The sequence below is a fragment of the Triturus cristatus genome, chromosome 12, assembly GCF_964204655.1.
Source record: "Triturus cristatus chromosome 12, aTriCri1.1, whole genome shotgun sequence".
Taxonomy (NCBI): Eukaryota; Metazoa; Chordata; class Amphibia; order Caudata; family Salamandridae; genus Triturus; species Triturus cristatus.
The window spans coordinates 529,690,132-529,703,373 of record NC_140595.1 but is presented as its reverse complement, the minus strand read 5'-3'; the positions used below and the strand labels follow the sequence as shown (position 1 = coordinate 529,703,373).

The following is a 13,242-nucleotide window of genomic DNA, read 5'->3' as shown; positions in this document are numbered from 1 at the left end:
ATTTACATGCCTTATGTAATAATTAACTGTTTCTTAAAGCGCTTTAGCACTTTTGGCTAATGTCCACGTTACATAAATAGATTTTTCACACTTTATACTGAAATAAATTGAACCGTTTCCCTTCCCTACAGTTTCTATGTTGTGTAAGGTCTTTTGGTGCGGCAGTGCTATGTCTTTTCGTATGACCCTGGACTTTTGCTGGCATATGCTATTATTATACGCTGCCAGATGTCATATGTTTCAGCAATCTCGCAGTTTTCACTTATCGGGATATGCAGTTTTTATTCATTGCTGAGTTGTAGCAAGTCTGCTATTTCATGTGCATAATCATTGAAGTATTCCTTCTCTTTTTGTTGCTTCTAACATGGCACAGAGTTTCATCTTATATCAGATTTACTTTGCATTAATTAGAGACCCTGCTTGTCTGTATTTCCAGCCTGCGGTCATCCAACTTTTCATTATTCTTTATTTTGTGATTAGTGTTTTTTTTTCTCAGAGATAATTCTGCAAGGTTGTAGGCTCTGTTTAACAGCCTGTGACATCTTTGTTTGTGTTTTCATTGTTTAGTTTTCTCATTACGCTATATAAAGTTGCCAAGCTTGTTTACGTCTGTGCTACATATATTTCCAACCAACGCTAGTTTATTGACATAGGCATCTCCTTACTGTCTCCTGTTATGTTCAACCTGTACATGGAGCTGCTTAGTCCTCCATTCACAGCTAACCCCATCAAGATTCACCAATATGTTGACGATTCACTCCACTTGAAAGTCACCCCTGCCCCAGACATCCAACGCCTCAGACACTGCTTGCACATCATCTATAATTGGATGCCCAAACTCTACCTGAAGCCTAGCCCAACCAAAACAGAATTCCGGTTATTTGCCAAGAATACTTCTCCTCAATAGCGTTTCTGTTCTCCTCATCAACACCTTGTCACCTTCAAAGTAGCAGTAGTATTCAATTCAATTCAATTTCAAGCTTTATTTCGACTTATTTTGTCATAAAAGCAACATACATAGATATAAAAATGACATATACAATACACAATCCAAGTTCCAAATAATACATGTGAAGATCAAACCACAATAAGTTCTATCCCAGCCGTGCTAAAAACATTATAAATTAATTAAAAAGCCAGATAATATTTTTAGAATAATTCTTAAAATATATATAAAAAAGGGGGGAACAGGTAAAGTTCATAGTGTCTAATCAAGCTAGGAAATGGTATAACCAGCCAGTAAGTTTTACAGTTTACAGCCTATCTGTTTCCTTATAAGATACACATTAAATAGAAATCTACTTATGCTGAACACTATAGGTTGCAAAGTATTTGACTTAAATGTGCGTTCTGCCTCTTTAAAAAACCTAAACCCCATGTTTTTACATAAGGGTTTAATCCATCGGTCCCTTGGTTTTTTATAGACTGGACAAAAGAACAGTAGATGGGCATCATCTTCTTTTGCTTCCTGGGAACAAAGGGTGCACAATCCTCTATCATCATTGTCCCTCCAGCTACTAGTATTTGCAGAAATCTGCAGGACCCCATATCTAAATTGTAAATATAACGTTTTTGCTAGAGGGGGTCTTATCTCATCCATAAATTTTTCAAATACAGGGGTATCCTTGATGGACAAGAATCTCTGCGTCAATTTACCTAGTAAGGAACTAGAAGATACTTCATTCTTAATATATACCCAATAAGCAGATTTCAAAAGTTTTTTTGTGGATGGTGACATGTTCTGAGGATTTTCCCAAAAATGGGAGAACCCAAGCCTTATGAGCCACTGGGAAATATGTTTTAGCCATGTAATATTTTTGTACTCATCAATCCTAATTATTTCCATCAGTCCATTCTTATAGTCACTCAGCTCAGGGGTTGTCCATAATCTAACCCAGTAAAGTAATGGCCTTAATGTGGCTTGATAATCAGTCCTTTTAAGATTGATATCCGTAAACACTGGGATTATCGGGGCTCTTGTTGGTATTTTGAGTAACCTGCGTATGAAGATATTTTCTTCCTTCTTAAAGGTGTTATTGCAGGAATAGCCCCATACCTCAGCGCCATATAATGCTGCCGATTGAGCCTTTGCTTTAAATAATTCTAGTGCCGGCGTAATTGCTTTAGATTGACTACTGCCATGCACCTTAAGAATAGGCAATAGATTTTGTTTCAGAATTAGTTTGCTTTTTTCCAATTGCCCCTTCCAATTAGGCATACTATCCAGCGTGATACCCAGATAGTTAAAACTCTCCACATACTCCAATTTTTGATTATTTAAGGCCAAATTCTTTCTAAAAGATTTCTGAGGGTTTATGGACATATATTTTGTTTTGGATGAATTTATTTCTAACCCCTTCTCCACGCAGTAGTTATTAAAAGTATTTACAAGGTTTTGTAGGCCCTGTGGGGTTTGAGAGATGAGGATTGTGTCATCAGCAAAAAGTAATGCGGTGATCACCTCATCTCCTAGTTTCGGGGAGTCATGTTTGCAATCTCTTAAGAAGATGGGTATGTTGTTAACATATAAAGAGAAGAGTGTGGGCGCCAACACACAACCTTGCCGTACACCCCGACCCACAGGGATAGCCTTTGTAATTTCTCCTCCCTTACCCCATCTAACTCTAGCATAATTACCTGTGTGGAGTCTAATTATTTCCTTAAGTAACTCACTAGGAACTGCCATATCTTTAAGAGTGGACCATAATAGTTTGCGTGGTACAAGGTCAAATGCGGCCCTTAGGTCGATAAATGCTACATACAAACTGCCCTTCCTTATATTAATATATTTCCAGCAAATGCACATAAATTTGAAAACCTGATCAACCGTGCTGGTTTTTAACCTAAATCCTGCTTGGTATTTAGACAAAATCTGTGCCCCCTCTATCCATATTAAAAGTCTGTTTAAAATGTGCCTGGCAAAATTTTTTTGTAAAAGATCTTTTAAACTTATAGGGCGGTAGTTGGCTGGGTCATAACTATCCCCTTTCTTAAAAATTGTAACAATTTCAGCCCCTTTCCAGGATTCGGGAATTGGTGTCCCAGCCACTATAGAATTGCATAAAAAATTAATATAAGGTCCTCAAATTTCTATATCATGCTTTAGCAAATCACCGGGGATTTTATCGGGGCCAGGGGCTTTGCCCATTTTAATAGCCTGTAGCGCCTCAATAGTTTCTTCTAAGCTAAAGTACAAATGGGTATTGACAATTAATGTATTTATCTCCTGGTCCTCCATATCTATCCCCTCATTAATGTTACGATATAATTTAGAAAAATGATCACACCAAGTTTTTTCATCAAGGTATATATCCCTAGATGATCTGCCTTTTTTATTTCCTTTAGATATTAAATTCCAAAATGTGCCCTGATCTTTCCGGTTGGCCGCATTTAAAAGATCATCCCAAAGGGCATCGTCCCATTCTTTTTTTGCTTGGGCCAATATTTTGTTATATGCTAGTCTACTATCTTGAATTCCCTGGGAATTCTTTAGTTTAACAGCCGTGATCAGGTCAGTCTTGGCTTTGCGACAATCCTTATTATACCATTGATTTGTTGTCTCTAAGTGATTATTTTTCTGGTTCGAGTCCTTTTTGTAGATTTTGCTTAGATGGGGAGTTAATGCATCTACTAATTTATAATGCAAATCTAAAACATCCTGGGTGCCTAGAGCAGGCATTTGGCATGCTTCAAATATATCGGCAAAAGTATTATAAATATTTGCCAACGTTTCTTCCTTGGCCAAGATATAGGGCCACTTTATAGCACGCCTATTGTTTTTAACCTGGAGTTCTCCAGCGGGGCTATTTGACATGGCTTCCATACTTGTATTAGATATAAAAGGCTCTGGATGTAACCATAATTGGAGGGGGAAGTGATCACTCTCTATTCTGTGGTCTATTTTAAAATCTATTATTAGAAACCATAGACTCAAGGAAACCAATACAAAGTCTATGTGTGACCTATAATTTCCCCTACCAAATGTTGGAGCCGCTGGTCTGTCGGACTGAAAGCGGCCATTACACGCCCTTAATTCATGATTTATTGAAATTTGTAAAATCTGCATTGCTGCTATAGAATTTTTAACTGTGCTAATGGACTCTAGGGGCAGGACATTATTAGCTGTGTCCTGATCATCGAATAGAGTATCCAAGCCCAGTACTGGTTCGTATTGACAATTAAAATCTCCTCCAATAATTATCTGTTTATTTGGATTTATAGTATTTAAAAAAGAATCAAGGAGTTCTACCACCTGTGATTCTTTATTTAGAGGGTGCGGTCTGTTATATATATTTAGTAAGTATATGATTTCTTTTCCCCTTGTTACTATTTTTAGACCCATTAAATCAGGGGAGGCAATCGGCAATAGTGTGATATCTAGCTCCAGGGTAACCCTTACCCATACCACCAAGCCCCCAGATGCTCTTCCTCTTACTGACGGTATTGCGCTGCAACTGAATGTTCTATATCCCAGTCTATGCGGTGTTTCTATAGCCCAGGTCTCCTGGAGGAGAACAATATCATAGTCCTCAATGGAGGAGCACCAAGCTTCATCCTGTAAGTTCCTGGTTAGCCCTGCTATATTCCATGATGTTAGTCTAACAGATAGAGGTTCAACTACACCATTCGCAGGGCTGCTTAGAACAGTAGTTCCGTGTAATGACGGCTTTGCAGCATTTCTCCCCCCATTCTCAATATGCCTAATACCACATTGCCCATCCTCCCCCAGGATAGCATTAGTTGTTCTTAGATTTATGTGGGGGTCTACAATTGTCATAGGATTAGAGATCGGGATATCATGTGATAATGTAGGGGTCTCCGTCCTTGTTTGTCCGAGTTCTACGTTAATTTCCGCTGTGTTCAAAATCCTATCCCTAACCTGTGTGGCTATCTTAGTCTCAACATCTAGCTCATTGACTGGCGTTAGTCAGTCATTCTGATCCAAGGTACTTGGTGCCAAATACCTATTGCTTGTGTTGATCTGGAATGGTAAGCATTGGTTATGGTTTTGGGACATACTTGAAATATTACTCTGCGGAGTCCTAGCTAAATGACTATAAAAGTAACCTAAAGAATGTACACCCACACTATTCTCTCCCAATACCAACGATGCTGCTCTGAGTAAAACAGTCGCAGCATGCTGGGGATATTTAAAATTTACGATTATGCAGTCGCCTTTACAAGTTTTCCTGGCACTCCCAATCCAGGGGACCCGTCTAGTTGATAATATCTGATCCGAGTAGTTGACAGGGAACCCACAATTGTAGTTTAGCCAGGAAACTGTTTTCCGTTTGAGGGAATCATGTGATTCGTTTCGTGCAATAGACTGCATAGTGTCTATGGGCGGAACGTTTGTAAGTACTATAACGTATGGCTCACATTGTGGGGGTAAGTTAATAGAGTGAGTTTTTTTAGCTTGAACCATTGTCCATCCTGTGTTAGTTGGGGCTGCTGTTGGTGGAGTGATTTTATCCACCATCCGACTATCTGGTATAGGATTAAGTAGAGGAGTACTCTGCTTAGTTGGAAGTTGTACAGTTCTTCCATCTTGTTCCAGTGTCCCACTTTGAGACTTATTCTGAACATCAATTATTGAAGATAGTGAACCACCTAATCTAAGCACTTCTGCAGATAGTAAGTCTATTTTGTCCACTAGTGGTTTAACAACTGCCTCTAATTTGTCCTCAAATGCCTTGATAATACGGGACATACTATTTATACTCATATCTATGTCAGTGCCGCAGTTAATAGTCATTGTTCCCTTTTGACAGTAGGAATTTTTGAGGAATAGCTTCACAAGGTAATTTGTGCTGGCCACCCCCCGCTTGGGTAGCGTTTTTCTACATTGCCTTACTGCCCTTTTTATAGGGGAGCATACTAAAAGGTCGGCTCTAGATTCATCCAAAGAGTTCAGAGGTATGGCATCAGGGTCTACAGACATAGTTAAAGGACATTCTGATACTATAGGAGACTCTGGTAATGCCAAGAACTCTGTTAACAAACATTCAGTGGCTAAAACAGTAGGTGTAACAGCATTTGAAATAGTGTTGTCGACGTTACTCAAGGAAACTAATTCCGTAATATTATCGCGACCCAATGATTTTCTTCTATCATTGTTGATTTTACTTACTACCTTCACAAGATAATTATCCATGGTAGATTTGTTTTTAGCCATGGATTAATAATGTGTGGCACGATTTAGTTCAAAGTAAAGCCAAAGTAAAGCCAATTGGGAATTGGCTATAAAAAACCTAGTATATAATATATAGTCACCCTATTGTTATGGATACAGTGCTAGAATATTTTTGCAATCAGCGTATATAAAACACAGCAAATCTGATATTAATTTATCAGGGAAAGGAACAACAGCACCCCTCTCCTTATGCTTAATATAAAATAGATATCTTAAATCGAGGGAGGTCACTACAACCTCGAACCAGAATCGATTTAATAGGGACAATTCAAAAACACCGGGCAGCGATTGGTAAGAGAAACAGACCGTAAACCATTCAGACACAATTTAGTGTGCATCAATTAATAGAGGGACACAGTCTCGAACGTACTCGTGCTCGTGGGCCAGCCTCTGTGTCGGTGCAAGTCACAAGATCGCAAGTTTAGCAGGAGTAAATCGCTAATAGATGCTTTACGATGTGTGTCTTGTCGTGTGTTATTCACTTACATTAGGTTAAGGGGGTGGCCCAGCCCGGCCTCGTCTGGCCCCGGACGGCCACAGACGGCCCGCCCTCTGCCCGGGCTCAGCCCGGCGCCGCCCGCGCGCGTCCCGCGACGCGGGGGGAGCCTCGGTTGAAGTAGCGCCTCCGGGCGCGCTTTCCGCCGGATGTGGGCGGGTCTCAGGTTGGATGCTGGGGGCTGTAGTCCTCCTCAACAGCGGCCTCGGTTGAGCAGGAGGCGGCGAGGGAGACTACCAGCGACAGTGCAGGAGGTAACGGGGATTCTACCCCTGAGCCCAGGAGCCTGATAAGGACTGCTGCGTGGCGCTGCGTGGCCTTTAGGGCTGTAGATCAGAGTGCGGTCCCCCCGCTCCACCGGGGGAGCCTCGGTTGAAGTAGCGCCTCCGGGCGCGCTTTCCGCCGGATGTGGGCGGGTCTCAGGTTGGATGCTGGGGGCTGTAGTCCTCCTCAACAGCGGCCTCGGTTGAGCAGGAGGCGGCGAGGGAGACTACCAGCGACAGTGCAGGAGGTAACGGGGATTCTACCCCTGAGCCCAGGAGCCTGATAAGGACTGCTGCGTGGCGCTGCGTGGCCTTTAGGGCTGTAGATCAGAGTGCGGTCCCCCCGTAATTCCTTTACAGAAAAAATTAGACGAGGACTCTTAGCTCTTGAAAAATTATCGATCTATTTCCCAACTAAACTGTTAGAAACTCATGCGGCACAGACTCTTTGTAAACCTCTTGAAGAATGCAATTCCTAAATAGGTGTCAAGCGGAATTTCGCCCTGCCCATTCCACTGAGTCTGTCATACTGTTAGTAGTGGATGCATGCAAAGGAATTGTGATGAAGGTCTGACCTCTGCTCTGGTCTTGTTGGACCTTTCTGCACCCTTTGGCACAGTTAACCACAACTTGCTGGTGGCCTGTGTGGAGGCTGCTGGGCTTCGCTGCTCAGCTCTTGGTTGGATTAAATCCTTTTTTTGGAGAACCATACTCAATCGGTTAGGGTGGGACCCTTGAGGGCCACAGCAGCCCAGTTGGATTGTGTGGTCCCTCAGAGCTCATCTCATTCACTGCACCTTTTCCATTAGGCCTCTCAATCGGCACTAGGTGACTTGAATTGTAAAATATATAATTATGTTGATGACTCTCAGTTGCTTTTGAGACTAGATGGTTCCCTTGCTTCTCAGGACGACTTTCAATCCATTGTAGAGTGCATTTGGGATTGGATAAGCAGTAACCTTTCAAAACTTAATCCAGAAAAAACTTAGATTACCATCCTAAATAACAAAACTGGCCTTTGGAACCCCTCCGTCTGGCCTTACGAGATGGGGCAACCCCTCCACCCCTAAAGCTTCAGCTTGGAGTTTGGGCATCATTATAGACAGTGAACTTTACCTAAAACCTCAGATTGGATCTGTGATTTTGACTTGCTTCCTGACTCTCAGGAAAATAAGAGATCTCTATGTTTTAACTTGTGATGTCCTAATCCTGGGGGGTTATGGCACTAATAACCTCCCGGCTTGACTATGCCAATTCTTTATACGTTGACCTTCCTATAAATCAATTACGCAGATTGCTCAGAACCAGATGGCCAGACTAATTTTCAAACAACCTTGGAATTGCCCCATTATCCCTTTACTGAGAGATCTTCATTGGCTCCCTCTGGAGCAAAGGATTATCTTTAAAGTCTGCTGCCTCACCTTTAAGGCTTTACTTGATGAGGGACCTCCATTCTTAATAACAGGAATTGAGAAATACACTCCTGCTCAGAAACTTCGCTCAGTCTCCTCCAGTCTATTGACCATCCTTAAATTTAAGGAGAAAAGGATGGGTGGTGTTAGGTTTTCTGCACAAGCACCTATAATTTGGAACTCTTTGCCCCCAAAAGTACATCTTGCTGTTAACTAAGCTGAACGTTTAGGCAAGCTCACCAGCTCACATAAGCTATGCATAAGCATTCCTGTTTGACCATGCAACTTTTACTGTACCCCAGCATAGTTTAACATAACATGTCTCTGCTATTTTAAGGCCGGATATTTGTGTGGATGAAGGGGAAGTTAACAGTAGGTTGCTGGAGCTGCTCTAGGAAGTGTCCATTTTAACCGGCGCTGGGCCACTCTCTCCCACACCCCCACTTTTCTTTGCCCTTTAAATTGTTATTGCCGCCATGGTTAGTTATACTTGTTACTCTTTTCTAGTACACCACTTCCATACAATACACCGTTTTGAGTATAAATGTTATCATATGTGTATTGTTACTTCTGCCTGGAGAAAAGAGTTGCCTTGATCTATTGGCGATTTTTTTAGGCCTCATTTATCCCGTGGACTCTGAATGACCTCTTGTTGGAAACACAGCTGACGGACTGAGTAGATTGGACCATATACAGAAGTAATCAAGCCAGCATAAATATTCAAATCTAGGACTCATGCCTCATTGTCTATCCCCTGTCACTCGATGACCGCATTTCCACATATCATCTTGCTCATAATAGTCATGCAGTTACTCTTCTGTCCTAGCTGCAGCTAACAGACTACGTATAGAGGTCGATCTACCAAGTTCCATTAAAAAAAGTTAAAGGGAAAATATAGACTGTTAAATTTTCGACTACTCTTAAATCTATTCCCACACAAATTTTGACCAATTAAAAATTCCAAAATCCATCCAAACCTGCATCCTATGTAATACAGGACTTGTTTAAATTGATATATTAATTGCAGTCCTGGCAAGTTCGTGTAGCGAGTGCCTGTTAATTGCCTCAGATACATATCAGTTTTATGTAGGGAAATATTTATATCTGATAGATGCTTTTGAGTCTGTTCTTGCAAGTTCTTTTCCTATTTAGCCACTTTTATCCAATTTATCTCTGTATTTGGCACCTCCACTTAAAAACCTAGGAAGAAAAGTTGAAGAAAGTGAAGGGCTCGTGGCACGATGCTCAGTGGCCGTAATAGCTGTATGACAAATCTTTTTTTAATCCTTGTTTGTATGTATTCTTAAACTCGATGTACTGCATGATCTTGTTTATGGTTTTAATTGACTAATAAACTGTTGTATTGTATTACTACTCCTATTATTTACTGTGAAAATCCAGTTAAAGTCACATTTAACACCATTCAACTTGAGGCACATGGTCAGTAAATCTTCTTGCAGCCGAAGGGTGACCCACATTAGCTCCAAATGTATGTCTGACAATAATCTTCCTATACACTTTTCAATCTGACAGAACATTGTTGCATCCATAGGGGTAAGTAATTTGCACATTTGATCTGAACGTAAGTGACTTCTGAAACATGATACTACACAGCGAGAGTGATAGGAAACCCCTTGTAGTCGTAGATGCTACACAACCATCCCTGATAAAGTGCAACTCTGTAATCGTTCACATTAACCATGTGTTCATCAGTTTTTGCTTGAGCCATTCAAGCCTTAGGTTAATCTTTCACCTCACTAATGTTCCATTATGTCACTCTACTAGTGCCATTTTCAAGGAATACCGTCACGATCTAATAATTATCTCATTAAATGTATGCAAAGTAAAGTTCTGTACCAAGATTTGCCCCAACCAAACACTTGTTTTGTGTAGGAGAAACAGCAAACAACCCCCATAAATCAACATATGACCTAACCCACAACAAACACCTCAACACTTCTGTGACTGCAACCCCCGGCTCCCAAAATAATTAACCATATCAAAAAACTGCGACATAAAAGTGCCCACATGCTGGGTTGGATTGTGCAGTACGGTGAACCTTCAGCTGCATGCAGTTCCTAAACTGTGAAAAGGGAAGGCGAAGAATCATAATTTTACAGCGACCTGGCATATATCATGATACTTTGTATCTTGAAAGGGGTAGGAAAGTACCATTTCAATACTTATATAATACAATACAACTTGGATTCTTAACAGTAATAGCTCTGTGGTGTCCACATTAAATTCAGTACAACAGAAGCCATTTCATGTGCCTCAATCATGAATTTAAACAAATTAGGATTACATTCCAGTTTAGAATCTTGTGGAGGTCTAGCCAAGCAATTCATGCTTTGTCAAAAACATCTTAACATCGTCGGGTACTGCAAAAACATGGACTTAGTTCTCTTAAATGACTAAGAAATTGGAAAGGAGAATGCTGATGTATTGTATGGATCTCTTTGTAATACTTTAGAGTTTAGCAAATCATTATCCTTAGTAACCAAATTGCTGGAAAAAGTCTGGAAAGATAAACCTCTTAGACAGCTTATTTAGACAGCTTAAACTGTAAATTAAGACTTTCACTTGCAGTCCTAAATCCATGTCTCTATAGTGAAGTATACAGGTGATGATGGGCTTAGAGACCTTCCTAGTGCGAGACGAAGTGTCCCCTTTCTCTGGACTTGTTCAACTATGAAAAAATCCAGACAGTAATTGAGACCTATGTAGAATTTAACAGATTGCAATTGTAAATGGAATCTGAGCATGGTATGTATTTTTATTCATATGTGTTTCAATTTTAGAATGCTTCGTAATTGACACACATCCTTTCCGCCATTGTACAATTCCAAACTTCATCCAGAGTGAGAGTTTCTTGGAAGGCCTGCAGAAGGAGCTGTTGAAACTTGATTTTCATGAGAAGTCAAATGATTTGTACAAATTTAAACAGGTGAGTGAGCGTGGGATAAGAACACCTATTAAGTGACCTTGAGGATAAAATACGTCTGTTCTTTCTGAAATAGCATGACCATTTATCTATAATTCCATCATTGTACATTTATTTGCAAAGATTTGCAAAGTCAGTTTTGTAATCTGAGTTTCACGATGTGTGTGATCGAGGTTAAAGTAGTCCATTGGAGAAACAGTCACAGTGGAATATAAAAGAGGATGCTGTCCCTGTTGTAAATGTGGTCTGTTCCAGATGCATAGTAGTCGTTGGAGGTTTTAAAGTGTGTGCATCCGTCAAAGAAAACTTAAAAGCCCTTCAGTATGCCCCTCGGCTGTCTGAGAATTTAAAACCATTTGATCCAGGGGTAACTGAAAGTCTTTTGCAGTACAAAATTGTAATTAGTGCCCATGGCTGCATAGGCTCGTAGGTCATCGACAGTTTGAGACCTGTCCCTAAACCAAAAGCAATCCCATACCTTGCATACAATGTTTTAAATTATGAAATCGAGGACCCTGTGCAATATCTGCCCATCAAGCTACTAAGATCGGGGTTTGGTTAGTTTAAAGAAACCCAAATGACGACAATAGAGAGGAAATTTAGATAATTTAATAATCTCACATAAGACATGTAGCAGTGGCTGCATGGTTCAGGAATAACTGATGAACACAAGTTTAATGTGAAAGGTCATAGTTCAAATTTTCATTTGTTTAATATACCAGTGCATTCCTTGTCTACTAATTTAAATACCTTTATTTGCTAACTGATTTTTATTTCATGGAACAAATAAGAATTATGTATGAAATCCTAAATTGATTTATATTACTTGGTCTACCGTTGTACCTGTGCAATTTTTCATACCAACAAAGTTTGTTGTGAAGATGTATTTATTCTGGCCTCTGAAATGTCCATGCTGGTACAGTACTCTAGTGGTTCTGCTCTTCTAACAGCATATCTGTTCCCAATATGGTAAGACTAGCTGATGTCCAACTTCTGATTCATTCTTTAAAGTTAATGCTGGCAGCTGCATCAATAAATTTGCTGATATGGGTGACGAGAAAAAGCTTATGTTTGAAATTGTTGATCAGAGGGAATTTGTGATATTATGCAGCATCAAGGAAAATAAACACTGGTATCTTTAGTCAAAAATGTCCTTAAAACACTTAGAATACCACTTTATACAAAAAATCACCAACTATGTAATGCCCATTCTAATGATGATAGCCGCTGGAAATCTTGTCCTTGATTTGCAGTGAGTGCAATCCATCCCATAACTAATTGTATACTAAAAAGTAAACTGGCACCTTTTGATTATGTATGTAGTCTGAGTGCCTGACAATATGTATCAAATCATGCACACCCTGCCAGGGATTGATTGTCTTTTTTTTTTCCCCTTAACTTTCTCAATGGACGAAATGTTTCAGAAAATAACACACTTGTATCATTTAGAGCATTGCTGTGTAAATGCTGACGAACATTATACCCGTTTCCCTGTTTATGCCTGGGCTGAAATTTTAGAGTTTGGATTCTAGTAAGGCTCTTATTAGGCCACCTTTCTTAATATACCCAGGACTACTGCAATTATGCACCTTTGGAGAGCCAAATTAGGTGCCAGGGTTGACTAAATTATGCACCAAGAAAAAGAAATTATGCAGCACAGCCTGTGATAGTATAAGTGTATTATTTTGTCGTTTCACTACTGCTTAATGCTGTCCAGGCTAAGTTGAACTTCATAAGCTTAATGCCTAAATACCTGTAATTAGCAACTGAAAGTTCATTAGTTAATCTTTGCGAAAAGACTGTTCATGAATGGAGCTATGTTTTGTCCCATTTTAATAACTTTTAAGCCATTTGATCTAGAAATATTTTTGGGGGGCAAATTGTGCAGCAGATAGTGGGTTATACTGTCTGTCTAGTGCCTAAGTTAACAATTG

General features: G+C 40.0%; 1 protein-coding gene across 1 annotated transcript in view; it reads left to right on the top strand.

Moving 5' to 3' along the window:
* OGFOD1 (2-oxoglutarate and iron dependent oxygenase domain containing 1) overlaps positions 1 to 13,242 on the top strand; it is a 213,997-nt gene that overhangs the window by 575 nt on the left and 200,180 nt on the right. The window contains exon 2 of the mRNA XM_085638720.1: positions 11,166 to 11,311. Within this exon, the coding sequence (XP_085494846.1) occupies positions 11,166 to 11,311 (146 nt within the window). The remainder of the gene's footprint in view (positions 1 to 11,165; positions 11,312 to 13,242) is intronic.